Source organism: Anastrepha ludens, chromosome 5, assembly GCF_028408465.1.
Source record: "Anastrepha ludens isolate Willacy chromosome 5, idAnaLude1.1, whole genome shotgun sequence".
Lineage (NCBI taxonomy): Eukaryota > Metazoa > Arthropoda > Insecta > Diptera > Tephritidae > Anastrepha > Anastrepha ludens.
Window position 1 is genome coordinate 44,199,547 of NC_071501.1, and position 24,664 is coordinate 44,224,210.

General features: G+C 39.4%; 1 protein-coding gene across 1 annotated transcript in view; it reads left to right on the plus strand.

Annotated features, from left to right (window-relative positions):
* The window catches only part of LOC128864502 (neural cell adhesion molecule 1-A), a 270,759-nt gene that overhangs the window by 162,642 nt on the left and 83,453 nt on the right, over positions 1 to 24,664 (plus strand). The window contains exons 4-9 of the mRNA XM_054104198.1: positions 7,713 to 7,830; positions 17,733 to 17,826; positions 17,963 to 18,076; positions 19,871 to 20,074; positions 20,762 to 20,907; positions 24,495 to 24,639. Coding sequence (XP_053960173.1) covers positions 7,713 to 7,830; positions 17,733 to 17,826; positions 17,963 to 18,076; positions 19,871 to 20,074; positions 20,762 to 20,907; positions 24,495 to 24,639 — 821 coding nt within the window. The remainder of the gene's footprint in view (positions 1 to 7,712; positions 7,831 to 17,732; positions 17,827 to 17,962; positions 18,077 to 19,870; positions 20,075 to 20,761; positions 20,908 to 24,494; positions 24,640 to 24,664) is intronic.

A 24,664-nucleotide genomic window follows, 5' to 3' on the forward strand; every position in this document is an offset into this window, starting at 1 on the left:
TTTACTCTTTTACTTCTTTAATCCAGGACCTGTGAAAATCCTTAGTAAGTGATATTTTTACGTAAAAAAGATCCACATAGGTACATACATTGATTGAATAAATTCAAAATATACAAAAATGTTTACTCAATGCTTTGGTGCTATTTTATGAAAAAAGTAATTTGATTCCAAATTTGATTTGGATACATTTTGTGGCGCGTTAATTGGAATTGGAAATTGCTACCGGTTGGTCATTTGACAATCCTACATTGAATTTTACACCGATAATGAAAACTCAATTTGCAGTGATTTGATTAACACCCAAATTAAAGGCCGAAGAGTTACTAACTGCAAGGGTTGAATTCAGTTGGCACGTGTGGCCTTCATCACATTTGCATTTCGGGTAGACGAAAAGAATGAATGGCTTCAATGTACAATCAAAGGAAAATAATAATATGTATACGTATATATGTACATATATACTATATATGTACATATAAGTGTGAGGCACAAGTGTGAATAAGGCAAAGCTCAGAAATACACCAACATTGACAAATTTTGACTATTTATTTACTTACTTTCTAATTTCAATTATTCTTGTATAAAAACACTGCTAATACTGCAAGAAAAACCGTATGAAGCAAAGTTTCAAACTGTGTATCAAATTTCTAGGAGTGCGGCAAGTTTTCATCAAAATTTTTTCTCAGAATTTCCGAAAAAATTTCATTTAAAGTAAGCAATTTTATAGCTTATTACATTTTGGTATAGTAAGGTGCAAGTGGCGGCCGCTGTAGCCGAATGGGTTGGTGCGTGATTACCATTCGGAATTCACAGAGAGGTCGTTGGTTCGAATCTCGGTGAAAGCAAAAGCAATAAAAACATTTTTCTAATAGCGGTCGCCCCTCGGCAGGCAATGGCAAACCTCCGAGTGTAATTCTGCCATGAAAAAGCTCCTCATAAAAATATATATCTGCCGTTCGGAGTCGGCTTGAAACTGTAGGTCCCTCCATTTGTGGAACAACATCAAGACGCACACCACAAATCGGAGGAGGAGCTCGGCCAAACACCTAACAGAAGTGTACTCGCCAAATATTGTTTTTTTTTTTTTTTAAGGTGCAAGTTTTAAGTAGGTCACACTGATTTTTAAGAATTTTTTTTGGTCGCGGTCTTGTATTAGGTTGGGGAATAAGTTAGTAGCGTTTTTACCGAAGACTTTTATTTAAACAAAAAACAATACCCATATCAATAAGTTAATCAATTGTATATTTGCTGTTCCTGACTACAACCTCTTCCCACCTCTCGACCAATTTGTTGATGCCGTTCTGCCAAAAATCGTCTGGTCTGGTGTCAAAGAAGTTTTTGAGCCAGTTTTAAAGGGCCGCTTTGTGATCGAAGGTAACGCCCTTCATACGGTTTGACAGTGAACGGAAAAGATGATAATCGGTCGGTGTAAGGTCCGGAGAATACGACGGATGCCAAGGACCTCCAATTCGAGCTCTTGGAGTGCGACTTGTGCAACACGGGACGTGGCTTTGTCGAGAAGAAGTATGGTTTGACCATGACGATCAGCTCTTTTCAGTTGAATAGCCTCATTCACGAGGTATAACTGGGCAATGTAGAGCTTCTCGTTGACCGTGACATTCTTTTCGAGCATTTGCCAGTGCACTATGCTCCCCAGTCCCACCAAACACATATCATGATCTTCTTTCGTTGAACATCCGGCTTGACTCTCGGCTTTGGCGTATTCCTGGAGCCACCCACTCCTTTCTTTGCTTCATATAGATGTATAGGCACCATTTCTCGGTACAAAAAGCGTTGTTGCTCGATGGCGAGCGACATGTTGAGAAGAAATTTGAAGACAACTTTCACTTTTGTTTTGTTGAGCTCATGAGGCACCTAGGCTCCCAATTTTTCGGTAAATCCCATTGAGTAAAAATGATTGAGAATCGTCTTATTATCGCAATTCGTGATTGGTTTGGCGACCGTTCCCCTTCAAAAGTGATGTGAGACATTTTTCATCGAATTCAGATGGTCTTCTGCTGCGCGACGTGTCATCCGTCGACAAAGTTGCCATTTTTGAACTTTGCAAACCATTTTCGGGCTGTAGACTCGCCTATGACACCTTCTCCCCCATACACGTCGCAAATCTCTCGGGCTGCTTCAGTAGCTTTTGGACTTCGATGAAAAACAAAGAAGCGCAGATTTCGAAAATGTTGATTTTTGCCTCCTGGGAATTCCATTTCTAAGCCTGAAAACTAATAAAAAATTAAATAACTCAAAAAGACATTAACATGGTTTTGTAGAGCAGAAAGGGTTCTATCGAATGAATACTGACTCAGCAAGCAATTCATTGTAAAATAAAAAATAAAAAAAATATAAAAACGCTACGAACTTATTCCCCAACTGAATACATTTTCATGGAAGAGAACACCAAATAGCGTCAGCAGAAAAAATGCCAAAATTCAATGCGATTTTTGAACTACTTGAAACTTGCACTTTATTATATCACAAATCAAGAGAATACAAAACTGCATACTGCATTTTTTACAAATTTCGAAACTTTGCTGAAGATGGATTTTGTTGTAGTATGAACTATATTTTTATTCAAGAAATTATATTATTAATTGAAAATAAATGAATTAACAGTCAAAACTTATCAATTTGTGATGTACACTTTATTTTCGCGCTTTTGTGCAAATTTTTATATAGAAATTTAATATAAAACAAAAAAAAAAATAATATTTCTAAAACTTTCGAACTTTGCCCCCAATTTTTATTGTTTTAGTTTTACGCTGGTTTCGAAGGCCAGATGGGTTTTATTAGAATGCTTTCCATGGCACTCCTATATCCTATTGGGACAATTTTCCGCACCATTTCATGCTTCATGCCACCACCACTCATGCCACTTAATGTCATTTGAAATGTCCTTACATTCGTTTTGCGGCTGAGACGAAAAGTAGCATCGCCTGCACTACAACATGTGGCGTTGGCTTATATTTCGGTTTATATTATTTGCAGTAAATTGTGTGGCGTGGTGCTCTCACGCGTTTCCATTTACTTTTGTAAACTTTATATCAAAAGAGAGAAATTTGATTTGCGTTCGGATGTAGTGAAACAGGCATGGAATATTGGAGGCATGCCACTACTTTTTGGTCATGGTTCAATAATTAAAAGTTGTATAAGTTGCGACTGAGGAAATCTGACACTCCTTTATCTGCACTTGCAAGTAGGAAGACTGGGTGGTATGAAGAATGAAATGCGAGTTTGTTCTCTTTTGAGGAAAAATACTGAACTGGTATGAAAAGTCCGTATAGAAATAATTTCATAATCTTGATTAATAAATTTAATGTTGAAAATTGTATATTGCATCAGACTTAAAGTTATTTCGTGTGTATGGCAATTTATTTTCGATACTTATCTGACATACTTCCACTTTAAAAAGTAAAAGTAGAATGAAATTACAGTTTTTAAGTTTCTAATAAAATAATTTATGTACCTGCAATTTAAAACACTTCCCCAATAAAATTCGTATCAATATTACAATAGCAAATCTCAAATATGAATGGATTGTCTGGGGAAAGTTTGTGGTTTCTAATTTTTTACAATAACAAAATCGTTAAACTTGGGGTATAAAATATAATAGTTAGTTTTTTACCAACCCTAAATATTTTTTTTATAAAATACATACAAACATTTGTACTAGTAGCAACGTCAGACAACATGCTTATCAAAGTGGGAAATCGTCCGAATCGGCTCTGCACGAGTGCGTTAGGTTAATCGAAAAAGGGCTGGAAACAAGAGAGTACACTCTTGGCGTGTTTGTGGACATTGAAGGAGCTTTCGACAATGGTACCTTTGACTCTATGTGCTCTTCTATCAAAAGTCATGGAGTGAAAGAAATCATTGTCAGATGGATCCACTCTATGCTATCCAAAAGACTGCTTACCAGGGATAGAGAAAGCGATGACGGAGTCAGGGTTGAGGTGAAGAAGGGTTGCCCACAAGGTGATGTACTCTCTCCCCTACTTTGGTGGTGGACTCTCTTTTTAATGATCTGCAGGAAAGTGGACACATCCAAGCCTACGCAGATGATGTGTGCCTATTAATCTCAGGACGATCAATTAAAGTTATATGCAAAAAAATACAGGTAGCTCTAAATAAGATTGGAACAAGATCAAGATCAATTATATATTTATATATAAGGGAGCCGAATAGGTAGTGCTTGGGTTCGAAATACATGGGCATGAAACACCAAATGATAGGAAAAATTGTTTCTAATGACGACAGGCTCTCGCAAACTTCCGAGAGTATTTCTGTTATGAAAAGGCACCTCATAAAACCATCTGTCGTCGGCAGAAAGCTGCAGGTTTCTCTATTTGGGAAAAAATATAAAGATTCATACCGCAAATAGTAAGAGGAACTAGCCAAAAAACCAAACAAAGGGTGTAAGTGCCAATTATATATAAATAAATGGGAGTAAGTCTCCAGATAGAAAACAAAAACTTTTTTTAGGCTGCGTAATTAAAGGGGCCGCCCTCCGCTTAGATGGATTGACGGTGTAGAAGAAGATGCAGGCTTATTGGGATTTCGGGCATGGAGGACACAAACACAAAACCAAGACAATTGGTGGCATATGCTACAGCAGGCGAAGATCCGACCAGGGTTGTCCAGCCAACAATGATATTGATGAACTAAAAATATACGAGGTATGCCAGTTAAGTTCTGTGGATTACTCGGGAACTGGCAACAATGCTTGGCATGCTTATGCTTCGTAAGTGTTTTTTGTTGCTACGTCATGGAAATGAGTTTCTCAAGTCGCATGAAACGAAAAGTGCATGTTTAAGTGAGTAAAGTGGTTCAAGGAGGGACGTGATTCGGGAGATTATTGTGGTTGTGATTAGGTGAAAGCAAAAGCCATATGAGCATTGAATAATCATAGCTAGTTGGATAAAGCAGTGTTAGGGAAACTTGGAAAATAACAGCTGACGTACCATGCAAAACCATTCAGGCTACTGCGACTGTACTTTCGGACAGAATGTAAAATTATTTAGCCACAAGATTATTTAGCGTACACCGGCCGACAAAGTAATACTAGCGCCTTTTTAAACAGACATACAAATGTATGAATTGTAGACTCAATGTTTCGAAGGCACAATAACTTTGGAGAGACATCGAAACATGACTCTTGTAAACAGGTATTTTGACATACAAAATAAGCACTTCTACAGTCCATTTGCGCTCTATTTTTTACTTAATGTCTTCTTTTAGCTTTTCTAGCAGTGTAAGTGAGTATCCCCTGTAATATTAATACCAAAAAAAAAAGGAAAAATTATACATCTCAAGAAACAGTAGCCATCAGTTTTCAAGCCGATTGTAACTCCTTGAATTTCGTAGTGGCATAGTGTTAAATCTAAACTTCATCGAAAGTATTAATTTGGTTTATAAGCTCCAATTCACGAACTTCTTCTTCTCCCTACAAATGAGTATCCAAAAACTCGAGTGAACACTTCACGCGCTGTGGTCGGTGTGCTACTTTTATTGATCTTAGATATACCAAGGGGATGTTGGAGGATGTTACAAATGTACTTAAGTGATACTTTGTTCAATTCTGCAATTGGTACATTTTTTAAATGCTCATATTTTTGAATAAAGTTCTCGACTTTTGCAATAATGCCTCATGTCTTTTGTATCAATGCGTTTGCCAGTGTCCCATTGTCTTTTTAACAATGCCGCCGCAATAGAACGGTCTGATCCTACATGGTCTTTAATATAATAAAAGTACTCTCAGCTGATAACTGTTATTCCCCATAAACAAATCACCTCTCTATCAAATTGAAGTCCGTTTGTTGTTATTGTACCACCAAAACATTCCCCATACATGTACGAGGAATACTGCTGGAGTGACAGTCCATGGCCAGATATAAAGCCAGGCCCTTTCTGTAATGTAGACTATCAAGGGAACGATTGATGTCTGGTGTCTCTTCTTGCTTCGATGCTTAGAGAACCACTGAATCATGACACGAAATTCACTTTGTATTAAGTAGATGTTTTTTCCCCGATCGACTTGTCTATTCAGCGATATCTCATAGGTGAAAGAACCGATTCTACTTAGACTTACATAGTACTTATGTTACATATGCCTCTAATCCTTTCTGTGGGCAGATTAACGAATTTCTTAAGACGTGGGATGAGAGGAAATTCGTTGAGAACTGGCGAAATCCTGTCGGCCAGCGACAAGCGCAGCAGTTCCCAACGTCGGACAGAAACATGTCCGATAAGCTACTTTCGCTCAACAGAGGAAACTTAAGACGTTTAACTGGTTACTTTACAGGCCACTGCAGCCTGAGATATCTCTTAAGCGAAATTTGTCTCTCTGAGACCATCATCTGCTTATTCTCTGAAATAAACGCTGACTATTCAGAGCACATGTTTTGTGAGTACCCTGCACAACGCAGAAAAAGGCTACACAACCTTGGTGGTATCGCCGTGCATTCTAATAAATTATGGAACGATAAACCTCGGAATGGATATGAAGTAAGTACAGGGTCCGGAACTCGAAGTGTAACCAATTGAAAAGCCCATAAATGTAGTTTGGGAAATTACTTTTATTCAATTCAAAAAATGTGTGAAAATAATACAAAATTAGGAATCAGTTAACTTTTGCTCGATATGACCACCTTTTGCCTTGACTATGGCCTTGAGACGGTTCAGAAATAAATCTCAAACTGCCCGAATGTGACTTGCAGGTAGTTTGGCCCACTCGCGGACAAGGGCTTTTGCTTTTCTAAGCGCCTCGAGACTGGTGAATCTTTTAGTTCTTAGAATAATCCATCGGATTCGCGTCTGGTGAATTTGAGAGCCATTGTGTGGACTTTATGAAGTTCGAAACGTTGTTTTTAGCCATTTTTTGCTCACTCGAGCTTCGTGAGACGGCGCCGAGTATTGTTGGTACGTCCATGGTCTGCCACCGAAATGTTTATTTCCCCACGGCTTCAAAGCAACCTCCGGAATACTTTTCCGATAATATTTCGCATTTATCTTGGCGCTTTGGAGAGCGCCCATCAACGTTGTCACAGCCAGTGATCGTTCGGCAGTAACAAATTTGTGAATGATGACGTGGACATTGAGAAAAATAATCCATATTATCTTCAATCGTGTTTTGAGCCCTTTGAACTTTTGACCATTTAGACCCCTTTTCCATCCACTCCTGACCTTGCTTACGGTGCACGGGGTCATAATATATATAATACTTAGATTTCGTCTCCAGACACTTCCCGATCCGTTAAATCTCTACCATAAGTGCCAGATACCAAATACTCGAAGACCGACTTGTAAAGTCCGCCACTAATTTCTATGACGCGAATAAAAAAATTCCCTTTGTGAAGAACGCGCATAAACCACAAACCAAAAATCCTACCGATTTCAAACTTCGATCCACTTTCTCGACGCATGTTTATGAACGGCGCTAGTCTCCGAGTTTTAACTAAATTCCCGAAATTCAATTACCGCACCTCGTATACGCAAATGTGCTTAAAGATGTGGGTGTATTTATATCCAGTGAAAGAAATATACATTTATAGTCATTATGTAATCTGCTTGTGTGTAGACAAACCATTCTACGCCATTTCACTACTGCCCGACCTTTTCCATAAACTCGATTTTTTCCTTTTCTTAGAGGTATATCAGCATTTCATTTTTAATTCTCTCTTTATTTTTTTTTACTATATTTGCAGCTTTGATGTGCGCGATAAAGTGAATAACGACCAACCGCGACATTGGTCAGCGCCGGAGGTGTTCGGTTCTCGTGCCAAATTTCACATCGATTCACAGCCGGCAACGTTGGAAATTAAGGTAAGTTGGTTAGCCAGCAGGCCGGCGCACGGCAGTGGCTTGTCACTTTTTAAATAAATGAGTGATAATAAATATTTTTCCAAGCAAAATGTTGAATGTGCGAGAATACATTGCCGACGTACTAACGAAATTGCTGACAGAGCGAGAAGTTGCTGTGAGAGTGGGAGAGAGGGGTGCTTTGTTGGGCGTGGATGAGCTACTGGCGATTTAGCGGGGAACTTTTATTCAAGCGGGTGACGGTCTCTTGCGATACTCCACCTCAACCAAGCTACGAATGGATTGGGTAGAGTAGTGAAAGTGAAATATGTTCGGTCATTGTGTTGTTTACGCGGTTAATTTTGAAAATCGGCATGAAATACCGCCAAGTAGGGATTAAAGAGTAGGTTCTTAATAGGTATAAATATGTGTGTGTGTGTGTGAATTTCACTGCAGGGTTGGTGATTAAAACATGCGCACAATCTAAAGTACTTACAAACTGCACCAGGCTGGAGAGGGGAGTGATTTCAAGTGGCGCGGCGCGCCATGAAATATGCGCGACATGCAAAAATAATTGCCTTTAATCTTGATTATTTATTAAGCGCTTAAAAATCTTGCCTATGCCTACAGCGAAATTTTGAAGTGGTCTTAAATTTGACTTTCATGATTTAAAGGCCGCCAATATTTACTTATAAATATGAGAAGTACTAATTGCAAACACTTTGAAGGTGATATTGGAAGACTTTTATGAATTATGTTTTAAGTGTTGAAAAATTTGTTTAATTGAACGTAATCAAATTAATTAGGAGTTAATTACTCTGATAAAATAAATTCTTCTATTAAATCTGCACCTAAATTGCAGGAAAAGCAGGTAGTAATTAAGTTATTTTAAAAATGTGTACTTTGAAAAGGTTTAATATTTAAAATTTGGTTGACGTACGCTGGCGATTTGACATTGCTGCCCTAAATAACGACATGGAAGATGGGACTGATACTGAACACAGGTCAACATTATTTTGTCTCTAGAACCGACTTGAGTTCAACTTAACGTTAATAGTTTTTCTCTTTAAAGCTTAAACGAGCCAACATCACTGTGAAAGGCGATTGTAAGAAAAGCTTTCCCTAATAGGACTGTAATTGGGATACATGCGAATAGTGCAAGAGTCCCACAAAATGACTTTTATAGAAGTTGTCAGGAATATGAGCTGGAAAGGCAAACCAAAATTAATGGATTAATAATTTTTCACGGCCTTGGTGGTGAACCAAATGAAAGATATTACAGTTGCTAAGACTGATCAGCACCTCACATTGTTTTGGATAGGAGCCGACACGTGCTTTATGCGCTATAATAAAGAGATTTTGACATTATTTTACTTAGGGGCCTGTTAAGGTTGAAAATTGGACGGTCTCACGGTAGAACTCTTTTTCGGACTATAGGCTGATCCTCTTCAAAATCGATTTCGTTCGGGAAACCTTGATACCCCGCAGGAATCCTAAGAGCACTGATTGTTCTCTTTTCCACAGGGTTTTCTACAAGAAGCTGAACAAGAGTAAGTTTTTGACTACTACTAGGGAACAACTGGACTTGCAAGTTAGACACTTGGAAGGATCCTATCGAACTGCCTTTAACGTGGCCTGTCCAGTTTCATTTAGCAAGAAAGACTTTCCTCCTTGGTAGAGTAAGACGCTGACCGACTTGAAAGAGAAGGTTAGGAGAGTCTTCAACAAATGTTATCAAATAAGGAACTTCCAAGATTACCGAGTAATTCTGAAAGAGTATAAAAAAGGCATCAGAGATGCGAAGCGCAACTCTTGGAAAGAGTACTGTGAATCCATAAAAGACTCCGCCAGACTCAGCAGGGTTCTCTCCAAGGACCACTCCTGTAAAACTCTTGTCAAAAGAGAGGATAGGGAGCGGGCTGAATTTGCAAGGGAATCTCTAAAAATCCTTGTTGATTCCCATTACCCGGAAAATTATATTGCTTCCGGTCTGTAACGAATGAACAAATCGGCAGGAGAGGTCACCTGCGATGTCCCTGACATCTGTCCAGTCCGTCAACAGAATAAACTGGGCAATAGCACTGGGGTGCTAGAATTCGTACATAGAGGTACACCGCAGTGCAGCGTCCTCTCGCCTCTCCTTTGGCTAGTAGCTATGGATGAAGTTTTAACTCGCCTAAACAGGGGAGGAGTAAAGGTGGTAGCATATGCCGATGACTTGATCCTAATGGTTTCAGGACCCTTCCCATCAGTAATGGCTGAAATTTTGGAAGGTGCACTGGCTACACTCAGTAGTTGGGCCGCCAGTAGCGGTCTCATACAAAACGGAGTTAATGTTATTCACCAGGAAATACAAGCCTCCGCCTTTTAAGCTTCCAAAACTAAACAACCAGTGTCTTACACTCGCATCGGAAGTCAGGTATCTTGGTGTAATACTTGACCGCAAGCTCCACTGGAAGCTGCACATAGAAAATCGGGTTAAGAAGGCCAATACGAGTATAGCCTTCTACGCCTGTAAATTTATGTTCGGCAAAAAATGGGGTCTCTTTGGATGTACAACTTAGTGGTTCTGTCAATTTTGACGTTGCCTAGTTTTGTGGGTAGCTCTCCAGAAGGGCTACAACACCACTAAACAGTACCGAGAAAGAGACTGTTGAACATTTTCTCTGCAAATGTCCGGCTCTGGCGGCTAGGCGTTTGAGATTCCTTAGCGTCCCCTTTGGGGATGACTTGAAGAAATTTTCCAGCCTAGATCCCTTTTCTCTCCTCCGCTACATCAACAGCACTGGATGGCTGTAGAAGGTTTTCTCTTCCCATAACTTTTCTTTGCGCAGGTAATGGTCCACATTATGGTATCAACACAGCACGCGTTCACTTATCTAAAATTCAGTCCGGACCGAATTTAGCACTAAAATATTTATGAAAAAGCATTTACAGTCTGTGCCAGAAAAAAGGAAGTATAAAAGTATAAAAGATATATATCTAAACTTTTTTTACATGAAAGTATGCACAAAACTACGAGAGTCGCAATTACTCAATAAGCCGTGTAGTCTTCATTGTTGTCTTCTTCATGCTTTGAACCAGCATTTCTGCGTAGCTCGTCGACACAGAGGACTAGATTTTGCGAACTTGAAGCACGAGTTGGCCTTCCGGCATGATACGTTTTCATAGTTCTTCACACATTTTCAATGGGGTTGGCGTCTGTGGACTGGGAAGGCGAGTCCAATACTGTGACGCCATTTTCTTGTTTTGTTGTTTCTCAATGTGTTTTTCTGGGAGCAGTGGTTTTGATGATGTTGGACGGTAGGATATGCCCGCCTCCTTCAGTCGACGTTCGATGGAGTTGATACTCACATCTATTCCCTTTTTAGCAGGAAGGATCCCGCTTAAAAAGTTGGACGATTACTTTATCCTGCTTTTTTACCGTCACTCGCTTCAAGCCACGCTCGGAAAAGTCATCAACATTTTTGTGCTCCTTATACCGCTGATTCCACATCACAACAAACTTATCTAGTATTTATGAATGATAAGCTTTAAATTAGATTGAAATTTTTTATTGCATTATTTAACATTTGGTACAAAGTACTTATGCCTTAATTTCAACTTAACAAAACCATTACTGCCATTAAAATAACTGTACTTGTACTTCATTAAAACATTTTTCCTGGTGAAAGTGCCTGCCAAAATATTCCGAAACAATACCAAAACCACGGGCAAAATGTGTTTTTTTTTTGTCTTGCATTCCTTCCTAAGTGCCGCTATTGTATGTGGCTGCGGTTAGGATGTGGCTTCAAGATTTTCATTAGACACGCTTTCTTCAGGGAGTTTCGCTAATTCGTTAATACGTATACAAGTATATCACATGTATGTATGTACATACGTCTATTTATGCGCATCAGAATAAACAAATAGAAACATACAACAAATACATTTTTGGAAATAAACTTGTTAAATTGTTTAACGCACGCGAAAACTATATTAGTAACGACTGACGGGAAAGTGAGTGAGCAGTGGAGTACACAGACATACAACAAAATAACTACATACATATTTATTACATAAATGCATACATACAAGAACTTGGCGCAATGCCGCCGTGACTATGACAAAGCGGTTGAGGATATGTGTGGCGCAATGCCCTGAAAGGTACAGTCAACTTCGCTTAATAGAGATTTGTGCATTTTTGCGTTTATTTAATTGCAGTTTAAATGTTGTAATATCTTTCGGTACTTCTCCTTAAGAAGTGTTTCATTATAGCAACTCTACTAAAAAATATTTTTAATCAATCACTTGCACTCGGAATTTTCATTGATGATCGGAAAGTAGCAAAAGTTACTTCAAAAGTGGCAATAATAATAATGTGCCACACTATAGACCAATTTCAGAGCTGTCCAATACTTCGAAATTATTCCAAAGATTAAAGAATTGAATGAAAGAAAAGTTATATTTTGCTACGAAAGTTCTAATTGCTTCCAACCAGCAGCGTTTCGTTATAGGTAGTTCCATTGTTTCCAACCGGGCTGTTTTCAGTGAATATTGCATTGAATCATTTTCGTGTGAATTTCAAGTTGATTGCGTTTACCCTGATTTCTCTATGGCCTTTGACACTGCGTCACATAGAATTCTTTTGTGTAAACTGGGTTCTCTTGGCTTTCACTCGGTTTTCCTTTTATGGTTAAAATCTTATCTGAGTGAAGGGTGTTACAATTGAGGGTGAATCTTCTGCCCCTGTCAATGCTACTTCAGAAGAATCTCAACGTAGTGTTCTAAGCCCCCTGTTATTCGTCTCATTTATAAATCATATTAGTAGACGCTTTTCATTTGCCAAAGTACCTATTATATGCAGTCGACTTAAGGGTTTGGGGGTAGTCAGAGTCCCGAAAAAATAAAGATTTTCAATAATTTTTTTTTTGCTAATCAATTGCCAAATTAATAATTGTGAAAGTCATCGTTGTTTGTGCAGTGATCATCACAAGTCCATGGAGATTCATCTAACATCAATCGGAAAAGAGAAATTAGTTTTATTAATAGATAATCTTGTGCCTGATCGAAGCTTTTTTTCCAAAATTAACAATATGGCGGCCTCAGGAAACATTTTTCAAATTTTCGGCAAAGACCGAGCATTAATTGTTGAAGAAAACTTATTCGCACACTATTCTATTTTTAAGATATTATACTTTAAGAAAGTGCAAAAAAAATCAAATTTTTTGAAAATTCTGAGTACCCGTAACCCCTGAACGTTAAAGATGTTCGCACAGGCAGACCTGCGGGCTATAAACAGATTTTCTCCACAAAAATTCGATTATCATGTCTGCGAAACAAATAGGATGGTCGTAGTTGTTTTTATTAAAAAACGTTTCCTTTCAAAAAAATAACCCTCATAAGTCCAACTCCGGCTATATAGTATTTTTGCGTAGAACTCCTTTTCGCGTGGCGGGCTAGTAGTCGCGCAGGAGCCTAAGATCGACTATAAAACAGTTTTAAACCATTTGCGCATTACCAGTTAGCACCAAAAAATATGATGGATTGAATTTCCATCTGCGAAGCTTTGGCCAAACCAAATGAAACCAACCCATTTCACGGATGGTGGCTGGGGATGAGAAATGGGTCACATGCGACAATACTATGCGAAAACGATCGTAGTCAAAGTGGGATAAAAGAGCTCAAAATGCATTATTTAATGAGTTGCGTTCGTATGGCCAAACACTGAATTCATATCTCTACTGTGTCATCAACTGGAGCGTTTGAAGTTAGGGATTGACGAAATTGATTTGGTTGAGAATTGGCCAACAGAAGAGGTGTTGTGCTCCGTTAGATCAACGTAAGGGCACACACGTCTATAGTGACTCACTCCAGGAGTTTGTTTTGGAAGTTTTAATTTTTTTGGTCCGGACCTCGCACCAAGCGGTTTCCACCTTTCTTTCATTGCAAAACTTTCTGAGTGATAAGAAATTGGTACCAAGAGAATATTTTGAAAATCGATTACTAGAGTTTTTCGCCAATAGGGACCAACATTTCTATGGGAGAGGCAACATAAAACTAGCTTTTGAATTTTACGCAAAAATAATGAATTTCTTTTCTCCCCAAACTAATACTTTGAGCGGTTCCACGCTCCCTATACATGTTGGTCTGGAAATATGGTGTTATCTCATGGTGAAAAGTATTCTGAAGGTGTGGCCAAGAGCAGGCCATCAACCGGCTCTCAGCGAATTTTGAATAAAGGCTGACGTCACCGGGGTCATGACAGCAGTTTGTTTACGAAACAACTGATATTGTGTCGGTGATATACGAAAAACAGTAGCAGTGCTGCCGAATAGGGTTGGGCGTAGTGCACTAAACAATTAATGCAATACGCGGATATCTAAAACACTAAAAAACTAATGACTTAGTGACAATGAAACACTTATGTTAACTACCACAAAAAAATTAGTGATAGTGCAGTTTAGTGGTAGTTCAAATGGCCTAAGCTTGCTGCCGAGTACTCGATGACGTGCTAGCCGAAGTTTCTCGCAAAATTTTGTTTTTCACCACAGCAGATTGGCCTGGTAATATATCATCCTTGGTCTTAACTCACTTACTTTCTATTGAGCAAACTTGTAATCTAACAAATTTAATTGCAAAGGATAAAATTTAACAAAATAATGGCACGAAATTCCAATCAATTTCACTCAAACGAGTTACAGTTAGCCGGATTCAACTGTATTTCATTTTTGCAAGACACTTTTTGTTGCCTCCTTTGGGGCGCACACCACTTTATTTCTTTAGCGCTATCGCCCTTATGTGCTTCAAATGAGGAATTTGGTGCCGCTTGGCTTGCATGTTTCCCAATCACTACCCCATCATGCCACGCAATCTCTGGCACTCGCCGGCAACGAAGCGTACAACGGTCGAACGAATTTTTAGTTTGGCGCGCTGCTGACGTTTGCCGGCTAGGCGGATTTAGGTGGCTTGTGGCAGCTGGACGACCAGATTTATTGGGCGGAACATGCAAGAGGGCGGAGAATTCGATGAGTGAATCGATAAGCTACAAAGGAACTCTTTCAACGGAAAAACAAACAAAATGCCAAAACGCCAAAAATGTGAAACAAGTTAAAGAACTTAGTTCGTGTCGGAGGCGCGTGTTTGTGGCGGACATTATTGGAATGATTACTTATGGGTGGAAATAGAATTCCGCTAGCAATTCCTTGCCGTAAAACTTAAGCACACAAGCAAATTGTCTTGTTCTTTCGCATTCGGACTATGCGTGCTATTGTCCTTCGAAATGCTAACGTCTATGCGCGTGGACTTATCTATAAATGACTGTTGTAAATATTTTGTTTTTGCTGTTCACATTCGCATGCAATCCTGACATCTCTTACTAACTTATGAGATAATAATAACAATTGTGACGGTCATTAGTTAACTTAATTGCGGCATGCGTTGCACGTGCTCACCCATCTAACCTCCCAGACCATCAATAGTTGGTCTCAACTAGTCTGATTTTCTTGCCCGCATACTCTTGCTCCGCTCTCAAATTTGTGGCATTTAATTGCTTTCCCACAATAAAAGATTAATTACGTGCATAAATAATATTGAGTGTATTTAAGTGAATGAATTAAACAAGTTGAAGCAGTAATCTATTACTTACTAACTTACGTGCTTGCTTATCAGAATTTGCCTGCCTTCCTGCCATGCGTACGAGTAACTTTGTTTTGTGTTTGCTTGACTGAGTTTCTACTACGAAATGCTCTTTTTAACCTTCTCAAGAGGTTGTCACATGTTTACCAACAAGTTGGTGAATTGGAAGGACGACGTGCTGAAGAAACCTTATTTTGTATGGCCACGTGCAGTACACAATTGCATACATACAGCCTTGGCCAAAAACATAAGGCATGAGGCGCCCCATTAATTACTGAATTTTTCGTTTCAAAAAGGGATCTAATGATATTTTATCAATAAATCAGCACAAATAAAAGGAATTATGGATACAAAAATGAATATTTAGTAGGTCCACCCTTTGCTTTGATAACAGCAGCAATTCTCTGGGGCAGGATGCGTACAAGTCTTGCAGACTTGGCTGTACTTATGACGCTCCACTCGTGAATTAAAGCACGTTTCAGGGTTGCTTGCGATGATAGGCTGAGCTCCTTTATCTTACGTTTCCAAGTAACATAGTCCACATCTGCTCTATAGGGATTTTAGATCTGGAGACTGTGCTGGCTAATCTAACAAAATAATGTTATTGTCTCTAAATCGGCGCATCGCAATCGCTGAGTTTGGACAAGAAGCATTGTCTTGCTGGAGTTCAACTCTATCTAAATTAGTGTCGCCGAAAACTCGCGTAGACGAAGGCAAAAGTCCATACGACCTTCGCGAATGAACATTTTTCCGACACCAACAGCAGCAATATAGCCGTTCAGTCCAGATTATAATGCTGCCTCCCCATGCTTAATAATGGGTACCTCGCAATCTGAATGATGTTGCTCGGCAACCCGTCGCCGCACGCATCCCGCACCAGGGGTTCGAAATACCTGTAGGAAAGGAAAAACATAATCGTTTTATAAGAAATGTGTTATTTCCTCGAAATTGGACTAGGGTAAGAAGCTATGGTTGCTGATATTTTAAAACAATTCAAACTAAGATGCAAAATAAGATTGAGTATTGGTGCTAATTGCATGGTCCTTCGGTGAATCCTGCAAAAAGTACCTTAGTGCTTTTCACTAAGAAACGCAATATGGAAGGCCTGTTACTACCCACTTTGAAAGGGGAAACACTGCAACTCTCTTCTGAGGTTAAATACTTCAGAGCAATCCTAGATAGTAAGCTTTCCTGGAAGAAGCTCGTCGAGCAGAAGGTCTCTCGAACACAAGGCTCATTACTTTTCAATCAAACCCTGTATTCTGAGCCCGCTTCTTTTTGTTCTGTTTATCAACGATATTTACTCTTGCTTTTCGTCATCAAGATTCCCGCTTTATGCAGAATACGTTAAGATTTATTTGACGATTACACGCTCCCTCGACGCTGAATTGATGCAAATTGATTTAGATAATTTCAACAACTGGTGTATCAATAATCGTCTATCACTCAACATAAATAAGTGCTTCCAAATTACCTTTCCAAGCGTGCCACTGTTATTGACTCCTCTGATCACATTTCGAGAACACCCCTGTCACGTGTAAGTGAAATTAAGGACCTGGGTGTAATATTTGATTCGAAGCTTACTTCTGCTAGTCATATAAATTTAATTATTGCCAAATCTTACGCCATGCTTGCTTGTGTTAGGCGTCATAGCTCCGATTTATCCGACCCTCACACGCTGAAGCTTTTGTATACGGCGTTTGTGCGTTCCAAACTGGAGTATGCATCATTCATTTGGTCTCCGTACTATACGTGGCATGCTGCTTGAATTGCACGAATCCAAAAAGAATTCTTATATTTCGCGTTGCGTAATTTACGCTTTTTGGAGCCTACCCCTTCATATGAAGCGCGATGCTTATTGATTAACTTAAAATCATTGCAGAGCAGGAGAATAAGCTTTGTTTATCTATCTTTATCTTTCATTTTGGACTTAATTCGTGATGCTGTTGATTGTCCGGTGCTTCTTGAGAGGATTTTCTTTAATATTCCAGCCAGAGCTCTGCGTAGTTCAGAGTTCATCTATGTTAGTCTTTCAAAAGCTCTTTATGCTCAAAATGCTTCTATTTCTAGAACCTTATGTTAAGTGATCTTTTGAAAATGGAAAATCTATCTAGCAAATTTAGAGATTTAATAGAGATTTAATAGAATCTCTAAATTTGCTAAGATAGATTTTCCATTTTCAAAAGATCACTTATTAAAAACTTGGAATATTTATTATAAACAGTTACAAGAACACCCTTTCCATGCATAAAAAATAAATGATAAACTTTGTGCGAGATAATAAAATATATTTTTCTTTTTTTTTGCAGGATATCAAACGTCATGATCAAGGTGTCTACCGCTGCCGCATAGACTTCCGTACAAGTCAAACTCAAAGCTTCCGTTTTAACCTCACCGTCATAAGTAAGTTTCAGGCATAAATGATACAGGGAATTAAAAAAATAATGAAAAAATAATTTGAATTATTTGTAAAACAATATTTTTAAAATTATTTAGAGAACTAATTTAGCGAATTCGCAAATCTAACTTACCGTTACAGTTCTTCCTGAGCAGCCCATCATATTGGATCGTTGGGGGCGACAGCTGAATGGCTCGTTACTTGGACCCAAGCAGGAAGGTGACGACATTGTAATCACGTGCCGTGTTGTAGGAGGTAATGAAACCATGTTTTTATTGAGCAAGTTCATCTCCCTTTTGCCATTATTATTAGGTGCGCAACTAGGTTATCGCTGTTTTTTTGATGAAAATACAACTTTATTCTGAAAACATGGTTACAAGTGAATCATTGAAAGTATTGCCCCATCGCTGGCTACTACTTTTTCCCATCTTTTTCGAAGATATCGTATACCGTCGTGGTAAACCGAGAGGTTATCCGTGAGGTTATCCACGGATGAAGCCATTTTTTTATGTCTTCATATGAATGGAACTGCTGGTCAGCTAGACCATGTGCCAGCGATCGGAACAGGTGATAATCGGACGGCGCAATATCTGGAGAATATGGCGGGTGGGGTAGGATTTCCCATTTCAGTGTTTTCCGCTATGTTTTAACGGGTTTGGCAATGTGAGGCCGAGCGTTGTCATGCTGTAGAATCACTTTTTCATGCCTCTTCGCGCATTGCGGCCGCTTATCGCGCGGTGCTCAGCTCAATCGCATCACTTGAAGCCGATACTGATCCACAGTGCTGGTTTCGCTTGGTTTTAACTGTTCATAATAAATAACATCAACTTGGTCGCACCAAATACATAGCATAACCTTTGCAACGTGAATATTCGGCCGAGGCGACGACGTAGAAGCATGTCCGGGCAGTCCCCATGACTTTCTTTTCTTTGGATTGCTGTTATGAATCCATTTTTCATCACCCTTCACGATGCGATGAAGAAACCTCTTTCGTTTTTGCCGCTGGAGCAGTTGTTCACAGGCGAACATATGACGTTCAACATCCTTTGATTTTAACTCATAAGGAACCCATGGGCCCTGTTTCTGGATCATTCCCAAAGCATGCAATCGCTGGGAAATGGATTGGTGGATAAATCCTAGTACTGCAGCAAGCTCTTCTTGCGTTTGACGCCGATCTTCATTGAGCAATGCCTCCAATTCAGCGTCTTCGAAGGCTTTTGGCCTTCCTTCAGGCGGACGGTCGTCAACATTAAATTCACCGTCTTTGAAGCGATGGAACCCATCTTGGCACGTTGTTTCACTTAAAGCAGCATCTCAAACTTTTTGTAGCTCTCAATGCGCTTCAGCCGCCGTTTTTCTCGAATGAAAGAGGAAAATCAACACTTCCCGCAAACTACGTTTATTCGGCACAAAATCAGACATTTTCACGAAACCAAAGGCATGTGATACCAAAACAAAATCACTAATGTGTCGCGGCAGTTTGTTTACCATATGTCGAAGCTTGGTTTATGATGTTTAGGTTATGCTAGAATCGACTAGCACACACTGCTGGCGGCATCTATTGACAAACAGCGGGAACTTAGGTGCGCACCTAGTATAATTATATTGTTTTTTTTTGTTGAAACTACTTCTGACAAATTTTGTTAATAGGTTTTATAAAGAGTGTATTGATTTTTTTTTGGAATGTTGATCACCTTAATTACAAAATTCAATTTCCTGTCAACTCATTGGAAGACAAATGGATTACGTTGGATTAGAGAAACAAAAATAATCAACTACAAAATGAAATTTCCTTTTCCCGCACAAGCTAATTTATTTGCAACCGCTCCGTGATAAACCTATTGAACCACTAACTTACTTATGTACGTATATGTATTTGTTTTTCTTCTCTTTTCCTTTTCGTTACACGTCTGGTGCCATTTCAACTGCTGTAACCACAACGCAACAATGAATTACGAAAAAATAACACTACTCTCACAACTTCTGCTGCTATTACAACAATACAACAATATCCTTGTTTGTCGACTCATCCACTCCTTATCCTCTCAGGCCGCCCACAACCTCAAGTACGTTGGCTTGTAAATGGACTACTTGTCGACAATCAATACGAACACAATTCCGGCGATGTTATCGAGAATAGGCTACTTTGGCCGTCGGTTCAACGGACTGATTTAAATTCCGTTTTTACTTGTCAAGCATTGAATACACAATTAGATAAGCCTAAGGAGAAAAGCTTTTTACTTGATATGCATTGTAAGTATATTTGTTTGTTGTTTTTCCGGAGCGAGGCTTTCGAGAGTAGGAGGCGAATAAACTAAAATAGCTCGTCGTCTGCCGGAACACATATGTATGTACATACGTTCCCCACAGGGCAGCGCGTATGTGGAGAACACAAAATAAAAAAAAAACAAGCATTCAAAAAAGGAGTTTATCGAATGGGGCGAGCAGGAAGGGGTGTGAGTGGCCTCGCGGCACATGTGTGTTGGGCAAATAAAACAAAAAAAAAAAACAAAAGTTCACACACATTCTGGCACATATTGTATAAGTACACAAGGCAGGACGCCTACCCAAACACGTCCTACACCTAAAAGTATGCTAACGTATTTTGATGTTCTAATTAGGCAAAGGTACTCACATGCTTGTTTGCGTAATGGTATGTGTGTGCGTATGTGGATTGTGGCTCAACGTTGCTGCATTTGAAAGGTTTTAAGGCCTCGCCACTACCGCCTGCTGCCCCCTTTTGACACATCTGCTCCTCTGCTTGTTTATTTAGCATTTGCTGTTGTTATTGCATTTAGGTTTTTTGCTGCTATTGCAGCGCTACGCTACGCCGCATAGTTTCGCCCGTCGTCTAACTTTTTGGACTATTTTAGCACTTTTTCTGCTTGTTGTTGCAGTGATGTCTTTGTTTGTTGACTTTTTTCGTATTTGTTTTTATAGTGAAACCGCTGACGGTGAAAATAATTGAGCCACCCAATTCAATGGTGGCCGACCGCCGCTACGAAGTCATATGCGAATCAACCGGTTCACGTCCGAATGCCATCATCACCTGGTACAAGGGAAAGCGGCAGTTGAGGCGCACAAAGGTAGGTGGTGTATGCGTATAATGTTGGCATGAAAGTGCAAATGGTGTTTGTGTTGGTGTGTCGTGCGTTAAACGAATATGTACAGTGTGCGCAAAAACTAAGCGTTTTACTTTTATGTAGGTTATACAAATACTGCGAGCACTAATGGCAATATTGATTGTAATATCATAAATAATGAAACGGGTTTCGTTTTGTTTTTACCTACAAAGCTAAGCAATTTAGAGGATTATATCTATTTATTAAATATATGGTTAGAGGAACGCGTATGGAATTCATGAGCTGCATGCGTATTTATATGAGTCAAATGCAAATTACAATGAATATATTTTGAGGAATATTTGCATATTCCTTACCAATAATTCGAATCTTGAAGTAAAACTATCGAAAGCTGAAACAAATGGCATGTCTTTCGGGTATTTTGAAAGACTACTGCCGTCAGGAAATATTGTTTTCCATAAAGAAATTCATGGTTTCTTAAACAAAACAGGTTTTAATATTGAGCAAGGTATTTTTATTGACTTAATCGTATAAAGTCTCCAAATAAAAGGTCTTTCACAAGAGACGCCTAGATGCCCGTTGTGGATAATTCCTGGAAGGTTCCTTTTGGATATATCATATTAGACATTTGTTAAGTAGACAGATGACTATTTTTTATTCTTCAACAACGCGTTAAAATTATTGAAATTTATTATGCAAATGGTCGATCTTTAGGAACAGCATATCGCAAAATCCATGAACATAATCTTTCGAATTAGCCAACAATTGAAAGGTTGGTGAAAAAATTTCAAGAAAAGATCCTGTCAGAGGAACTACAAGAAGACAATTCGTGAGCCGAAAAGTGCTTATTTTAAGGAATTCTGCGGCGGTATTGAATCTCTAAGTGACACAGCGAAATTGGTTACGATCCTAGAAAGGGATCCAAACGCAAAGCTGGGGTCACTTAGTAAATCTTATGGCTCCTTCACGGAGAAGCAAAGTGAGTCACTCAGCTTGCTGATCTGGTAAGTCCCCAGATCTCCGGTGAATGAAGCCGCCATTGGATTTGCCATCGAATCTTTTGGCGGTTAGAAATCCCCGGGACCAGATGGCATTTATCCTGCCATACTGAAGGAAGGCATAAATTCCGTGACTGCAGCACTGAAGAAAGTCTTCATTGCATGCCTGGCACTGGCTTATATACCACGCTCGTGGAGGATGGTGAGGGTCGGCTTCATCCCTAAGGTTGGGAGAGATGACTACACCAGCCCCAAAAGCTTTGGACCCATCAGCATGACCTCTTCCATGCTGAAAATTCTCGAACGGCTAGTTGAGGTGCATATGCGTCAGAAGTCGCTGAAGGTTCACCCACTCCTTCCATTTCAGCATACCTATCAAAGCGGAAAATCCTGCGAGTCGGCGCTGCAAAACCTTGTTGCTAGGGTAAATCAGGCCATCGATTGGATGGACTATTCTATGGGCATCTTTTTGGATATAGAGGAGGCTTTTGATAATGCCACTTTTGACAGTATGTGTAGGTAGCTCTGCCAGTAGACATGGCGTAGACCTGGTGCTAGTGAATTTGATAGCAAAAAGAATCGTCACGGTGGAGTGCCCCCAAGATGGTGTGCTGAATGCATTGCTTTGATGCATTGTAACCGATCCTCTACTCACCACCTTAAATTATGCTGGAGTCTACACACGTTGCCTGTTTGGTAACAGGCTCTTCGCTTATGAACATCTGTAGAAAAGTGCAGAAAACTCTGGATATGATTGACACTTGTTGCTGTGCTAATGGGTTATCGGCAAACCCCACCAAAAATGGTATTGTTCTCTTTACCAGAAGTAGGAAGCTTGATGGACTCGTTCTGTTTAAGCTAAAAGGAGTCACAATCCAGCTATCCAAAGTGGTCAAATATCTTGGAGTGATCCCCAATAGTAAACGTCTTTGGAAGTCGTACGCTGAAACAAAGACATCCAAAGCACTGACAGCTTTCTGGCAGTGCAAATGAGTCTTTGGGGGCAAGGCTTGCAATACCAAAACGGTTAGTTTTCTCTCCACGGATGGGGAAAACAAGAGTAGTAGGTTACGGTAGTTGCCTAGGTGGTGCCTTAAACCTGGAGACCCTTTCGGATACCACTAATTTGGACTCAATATCCTCTATAATTTCCAATGTGGTGGTGGAACTACTTCGTCTCTCGAATAAACGGTAAAATACTGTGGCTGCCGATCCGAAGTCAGCCAGACACCTGAAGAACAAGGATCTCGAATTCTGGCAAGAGCGGGACTATGACAAAAAAACTGTTTAATATGTTTCACTACCTCCTCTTCTCTGCAGCACTGACAGAAGTCATTAGGGTAAAGCTTCAAACGTTTCCTATGTGTTTCCAATAGGTAGTAGCCGATGATGATTGATGAAAGACCTAATTTTGTGCTCACTACTTTTGAAACAATACCCGTTTAGTTATCTCACAAGATGATATCGATATCATCGGCATACGCCAACATCTTCAGTCTTGGGCACGAGAAATTATTGAAAGTCTCGCTGCATGGATTCGCATCGTTAGAGGGAGAAGCTTCCTAGGCCCTTTTCGATTCACGCATGAACAGCTGGTTGGCGTCATTATGTGGTCTCAGGTTCACCCAGCAGTTGTCGAGTTAACTTGCCATTTAAAGCTTATAATTTTGAAGTCGTTCTTTTATTATATATTTTTCACGTATCTATTTAAATATTTTGCCAGAGCATAATTTTTGGTTAGACTGATACAAAAGTTGAATTCAAGTTTATTTTGGGGTCATGCGCTTCATGCCATGCAAGCATTCGCTTTGTTACGCTCGTCCGCAATGCCATTGTACGTGTATGACAGCAATTTCAATATTGTAGCGTGGTCTTCTTTACCTTATTTATCAATTTTGCTTTCGCTGTGCCATTAATGGCATGCAATGTGCAGTTTTCGTTGTTTATGCGGCCATGTTTTCAGTGAACTCCCGCCTTTGATGGTGCCCTACACTATGCATTCACGTGCATATGTATGTGTTTTTGTTTACTGTGTTTTGTACGTGTGTGGGACGACTCAAATAAGTGGATTCGCGTAAATGTATTGCTTGTTACTTGTGTGATAATATTAGCGCACTTGCTATGTAATTTGCAATAAGCAATTTAAAAGCGGAAATGAAAATTTCACTACAAAATGTATTGCGCAATAGTTGGTAAAACGGTGGCGCACAGACGCACGTAGTATATATGTATGTATGTATTGTACACATTTACATATGCATAAGTATGTTTCGAGTGGGTAGCGCATACATTTGCATCGACTTGTTTTGTATGTAAATGATGTAAGTACATATGTAGGTATGTGTGTGTGTGGTGAGCAATAAATATGTTGCTGACGGCTCTTACAAATCCAGTGGGCGTGTTACTTTCACCATTGTTGGACATAAATTTGCTGCCTAAGTGTTGAAACATATAAATCAAATGGCGTTAAATAACATGTCTAACCCAGTTGTTTGAACACGCACACACACACACACATACATGCAAAACGAACACACGCAAATTTTTCTTCGATGCATTCGATTTACATTCACATTTTTGCACCTTTTTCAGGATGATATCTCGAAGAATGTAACACGCTCCGAACTGAGTTTTGTGCCCACCACAGACGATGATGGCAAATCCATAACTTGCCGTGCTGAAAATCCCAACGTTAATGGACTTTACTTGGAGACAATGTGGAAGTTGAATGTCGTATGTAAGTAAAATTATTACTAATTCAA